At 42.2% G+C, this 6,000-nt stretch overlaps 1 protein-coding gene across 1 annotated transcript in view; it reads right to left on the bottom strand.

The window, feature by feature from the left end:
- LOC125433178 (calcium-activated chloride channel regulator 1-like) overlaps positions 1-5,790 on the bottom strand; it is a 41,355-nt gene extending 35,565 nt beyond the window's left edge. Inside the window, exons 1-3 of the mRNA XM_048497608.1 lie at positions 5,616-5,790; positions 3,340-3,480; positions 337-487 (exon numbers count right to left, since the gene is read on the bottom strand). Of these exons, the coding sequence (XP_048353565.1) occupies positions 337-487; positions 3,340-3,480; positions 5,616-5,789 (466 nt within the window). The 5' untranslated portion in view covers position 5,790. The remainder of the gene's footprint in view (positions 1-336; positions 488-3,339; positions 3,481-5,615) is intronic.
- Between the last annotated feature and the right edge of the window lie 210 nt (positions 5,791-6,000).

The following is a 6,000-nucleotide window of genomic DNA, read 5'->3' on the forward strand; positions in this document are numbered from 1 at the left end:
GTCTAGCACCCTGCAGCTCCTGCCTGGTGGCAGGGTGAGTGATAGATTCTGTGCTTTGCACATTTTAACTGCTGTTTCCAAATGTATAGATTTCAGTTTTGGTTTTATTATGTATTTTAAAATACTATTTTTTATTGTTAGCTGCACAGGTGGCCCTGATTGGGCAGAAAAACAGGGTATGTTTTGTTAATTAATTAGTTAATTAAATGTTTGGGGAGAAACAAAGGAAGGCTAGCAGCTTCTTAGGATATTTTAATTCTGTTCCTCGCCTTCCCAAACTTGACTATTTTTAATGGAAAAAATTTTTTAAATGCAATTCAAATCAACAAGTCTTACCTCGTGGTCCATAAACATTATGCAAACTGTCATTTGTCAGAAATTTTGGTGTGAAATGAATATATCGTCCCTGTTCTCCACATCCACCATACTGCAAGGTGTATGGATCATCTCCATATTTCAGGTAAGGATTAGCCACTATGACGTCTGCCTAAGTGAAGCACAGCAAGGATTATAGATTACCAAGAAAGGGAATGCCACTAAATTATTTAATATTAATGTTCTACAGCAACTTTGCTGAGGCAAAATGCCTATAGATTTCATGTGCTCTCCACAATAATAATCACACTGTCATCACCAAGCAAGTTTTGAGACTGCAGTAGGTAGGGCTAAGGGGCAAAATTCTCCCCTCTTATCTTTTATGCTAGTGGAACTCTACTGATGGGATAGGATGAATGGGACCAATTCTTCACTTTCTATCTTCCCACTGCAGCCTCCTGACCAGCGTGGCTATTACTCCATTCCTTTTCACTGTTCTTGAACACTTATTTTACACACTTCATACCTCACATTCTTTCCTATCTCACAACACTCCTTTCATCTCACAGCTAACCCCACTTCCTTTTAACTCCCCCACTACATAGTGAAACAACAATAAACATCCAAATTCTCTAATAGTTTGTTTTCTAAACAAAGATGTCAGAGCAGAAACTAACTAAAAATGTTTCAGTTTCTTGTTCATGTAGGCCAGCCTGGCTTTGACCAGTTTTATAGGTCCAACATTCCTGCAGGTTACTAGCAAATAAGTAAATCTGTTCCCTTCTCATTGGACACAGTGTGTAACAGACTTTCCTCTGTAATACACCTCTGAAGATGCCAGCCGCAGATGCAGGCGAAACGTTAGGAACAAGATCTACCAGACCACGGCCACACAGCCTGGAAATCCCACCAGAACCTGTTCCCTTCTGCTTCTTACAAAACCAGCTTTCACTGAGGACTTCTTTATTAACTATTTAAAGAGATTATACACAACAGCCTACCTTCCATGGTACATCGAGGGCCAGTTTGCCAATAGCCGCTACAGAAACCCCTTCGATGTCTTATTCTGTTTTTCAACCATTACTTTAATTCATGTCTTTTCTTCTATCCATCTCACCCCTTGCTCTCTCCATGGCTGTTTCCGCACAAATGCGGAAGCGGCCGGGTCAGCGTACTCGACGTCGACCCGACGACACTAGGACCGTCCGCATGGACGGTCCTAAAAAGAGCTGGGCAGCCGGTGCCGTGAAGCGCCGGTGCCCGGCCAACCCAGCGTGTCCCCGGGCCTCCGGCGCACCGCCGAGGCCTGGGGACACGCCTCCCTGGCCCTGCGCGCTTGCTCCAGCGGCGCAGGGCAGGGGGGCGTGTCCCCAGGCCTCGGCGACGCGCCGGAGGCCTGGGGACAGGGTACAGGGAGCGAGGGGGGGGAAGCGCCAGGAAGCTGCTGCCGTTCGCACGGCAGCGGCTTCCAGCCGGCGTTTCCTCAACAAGTGCACTTCCGAGCACACTGGGGAAACGCCGGCGTGGGGACGGGCAGGTGGCGCGAGGGCAGCGCGGCTGCGACGCAGCTGCACCCCCTGTTCGAACGGCAGCCTGGGGATGGCATTTTTGCCGTCCCCAAGCCGCCGTTTATGGCCCGTGCAGAAAGGGCCCATGTGTTACCCACCCACACTTCATGCCCTTAATTTCGTCCTTTCACCACAATACCTTTTGTCTCCCTTCTGTCCCATAGATACTTCCCCTCTACCTGTACTCCCAATATCCACGTGTTATCCCTAAGTTCCTATAGGCTTTTCCTCAGCAGTTAATTTTAAAATTGTTCTACCAGCTTTTTGATGGTAATCACCTACAACCTGGCTTCTTTCCAGTACAAGTGAACTATCTCTCTTTTATGCAGGTTCAGCTTGTTCCAGAAAGTTCCACAGTGCCAGCAAATCTAAAGCCTCCCTCCCAGCTCCACTTATTTATCCACACATTGAAACCCCTAATCTGTGCCTGTCTATCCCTGAACATAAAACAGGTAGCAATTCTGAGAACACCACCTTTGATGTCCTGGTCTTTTGCCTTCTGTCTAATTTTTCCCTCTACACACCTCTACACTTCCCAGTGACACAACTACATTTGCCAATGTGACTGATGCCATTGTGCACCATGTACTTTGACGTTTCCCCTGCACTATCTATCAGCCTATTTAAACTTGATGTTTGAAACCTTCACACTGGGCAAGTCACCATCCAGTCAAAGCACCCATCACAGGCCCTGTTCTTTATATTCCTAATACCTCCTCCATTCCCTATAATTCTAATACCTTTACCAAAAGCCCAGCTCCACTCAACTCCAGAGGTATATCCTTGGTATAGGAAAGTATCCGTTTATTGTGACAGAAAGGATTGGTCCCTTTTAAGGAATTATTTCCATCCTCCTGCTTTAATCTTGACACTTTAACTCTCCACAGTAGTACAAGAGCTATCTGCACAGAAGTGGGACAGTTCTTGCAAATTCTTGAAGGTCTTGTCCACATACTTCTCTGCCTTTCTCAATTCCTCCAGGTTAGCAACTCTAAGTTTGAGGAAACAAACCTATTACCTGACTGCTAAGAGCTCCATGCATCAAGCACACAGGCCACAATTTGTGTTCCATAGGAAAATAATCATATGAGCACTCAGCACTCATCAGGGTTTCCTTCCCTGAAACTCTGCAGAATTGTGTCCCAAGAATGTGTACTTCCTCACCACAAATAATGAACTCACATAGCAGTTTTAATTGTATGTCCTTGTTTAAGGAAGTTTTGTTTCTGTGATTGTTTCTTGCTTCCTTCCCAAATTCCTCAGCCAAACCCACTCCTTCTATTAGTGCCTCATTTGAGGTGATAATAAGTTCATGTGCTCCACAAGTTCCTCTCTGATTTATTAGAGGCTTACCTAAGATTAACTCTGCTTACAATTGGGACCTGTAGCTCCTCTCCTTTCTTTCACTATCCATATGAGGATCAGGAGTTAGCAATTAGATATATTCCATACTTACTTCTTCATAGGACTCTATAGTTAATCGTCTGTATTCAGGTTTTTTTGTCCATGTGAAAGGAATAATAATTTTTACAGTCTTGAAATAAAATCGTTGTTTTGTGGCATTGAACAGATAAGTAGATGCCTCTTTAACCATTTCCTAGTGGCAAAAGAAAGAAAAGTATACTGTTTGTGTCCAAGCTGTGCTTGATAATGGCATACAGCATTTTGAATTTATAGAATGTTTATTTGCATTTTCTTTCCAACCTTTCAATATCTTGGGCATTAGATGAATGTTACTTTTCTGTGTCATACTTATTCCATAGTTGGTGTTTGATTTTGCATCAAGTGACCTTTTTCATATTCTGTATGTTTTATTTGAATGGATATGCTCACGAGAAAGATTTGGCTAGACAATTCTATTTTTATTAGGTTCATGTTGCAATCTGAACTGGCTGTTAATGTTAGGACATTTTGGAGGTCATTAATTTACTGGGTCGCCGTGAGTCAGCAACTCATCCTCCTAGTTAGAAGCTGGTAGTAGGCTCAAATCACTCATCTATGAATATTTTTGGTGTGGTACAGTAGTTAGAGTGTTAGACTGGGACACTCCAGAGCCAGGTTCAGATATCCACTCTGCCATGGAATTGAGCAAGGCAGTGAAACAGTGTTTCCACCCCAGTGAGGTGTTTTTACTGTTCTGGGGTGCTGTTGTTGGCTCATGCGGACTCTGCCTTTGAGCCTCTTACTTTTTCTCAGCCAAACCTACCTCATTGGATTGTTGTTGCAAGAATAAATGGGGGAGAGGAGAACAATATTGTATGCTGCTTTGGGTCCCCATTGGGGGGAAGAGCAGGGTATAAATAAATACATCTTGTGTAGGGAAACATGTCCAGTAGTATTCCACATTCTAACCTGGAAACTATTTCAATAGATTCTCCTTTTTACTGGAACCAAGCTGGCGAAATCATTTGCAGAAATATTTCAGAAGTTCATATTCCTTTAGCTTAGATTATGAGTTTCAATCTCACACAGAGTCCAGCTTCAAAGTGAGGTGGAAGTGGAAACTCAAAGTGCTGAAGTTCTCTATGGCAATGGTAAAGTTTGCAGGCAACAGGGGGTAGAAAGCTGACTGCAGAGAGCTATCGTTTGAACCAAATATTCCTGTATCTTCTTGTGTTCTAATTTACCACATTTCAGGAAACACTGGCTGATCATTCTGAGTCATCAGCAGGAGAAAAAGCATGGTCTGCTTATTTTTTCTGCTTTAATTTGTAAGTCAAACAGATTTAGCAGGCACAATTTCATCCCACAGTTTTGCCTCGTCTTAAAAGAATCTGTTGAAAGTGTAGTCAAACCAGCAAGCAGATTACATTATTTTACATCTCCTTTCTGTGACAAATTGCTCTATTTATTTCATCTTTGGTGGCCATCACCCTTTACTGGCCCTCTTTCAGCACCTTTATCCACCAGCTTGACAATGGAATTCAGCAGATGACGCTTTTCCCAGCAAAGAGAAATGGTGTGAAATGCTATTTCTGTTACATTTCTCTCTGTCGAGCTGCCCTTAAAAGCACAGGGTCAGAAAAAATAGTGGCACTAGCGTCCCCTATTCAGTTCTGTGCAACACCTCTGTTCAAATGCGTAACCTGCTATGTTGATCTTACTAACCTAAAATTGAACATACAGAGCCTAAGTCATTACTGCTGGGAATGTCTGAAATAGATGTGTCTCCACTCCAAGGGAAAGGCAAGAAGTGCAGCCCAAAACACTTCTGAGCTAGATAGGAAGTTCAAATTTGATATCTCTATTGACCATGACATCTTGGTTACTGAAGGCATTTGAAAATAGACTGTCAGAACATTTAAAAAGGGATGCTGGTACTTTATCCCTTGAAAGGCAGGACATAGCACACATCAGAACAGTTAAGCTTCTTTGTATTACGTGTGAATCTTACATTTGATATACACCGTGACCTAGCCCAAGATACCATAATTATTATAAAAATCAGTAAAGTAGATATTTGTACATTCAGTATTCAAGACACGAAGTTTACCTTGCAATAAAGATACAGAGACAGGCAAACTCATGCAGAGGATGGGATTTATAGGTCTGGGAGTTCTGCTACTGCACTGTGCATTTAAGGAATCTTGGGGAAATTTCCAATAGCAGCCTGGAATGATCATATCCCTGCTTGCAGGATGCAAGATGAATTTACTAATTATACAAATGAGTGGAAGTCACTAATAGAAATGTGACCTAATGAAAAAATGCTCGAACAATTAACAGTCTTACCTTTAAACTGTTAACAATTTTGTCATCTTCTGGTGTCTGAGGATTAATGGCAATAACAACGTCTTCAAACCCACCATTGTTGAGTTTTACCAAAGAACCTGTCACTCCATGTAGTAATTGTAACATCAAGGCAAAAAAACATATATTAACCATCATTGTTGATTCCACCAGCATCAACCTCAGTGAGAAAAATAATGGTACAGAAGAGTTATGTGCGCAAATACTTATATACGCAAACACAGAAAACCCCTGTGTGGTTTATGACAGAACTTTGAACTGTTACGGAAATTCTTTCATTTGCCTGAGTAGTCAATATGGTATTTGGTTACAAGTTAACAATCAGGGGAAATTTCCAAACGATTAGATATATTAACCGAATTGTATT

Source organism: Sphaerodactylus townsendi, linkage group LG05 (genome assembly GCF_021028975.2).
Source record: "Sphaerodactylus townsendi isolate TG3544 linkage group LG05, MPM_Stown_v2.3, whole genome shotgun sequence".
Lineage (NCBI taxonomy): Eukaryota > Metazoa > Chordata > Lepidosauria > Squamata > Sphaerodactylidae > Sphaerodactylus > Sphaerodactylus townsendi.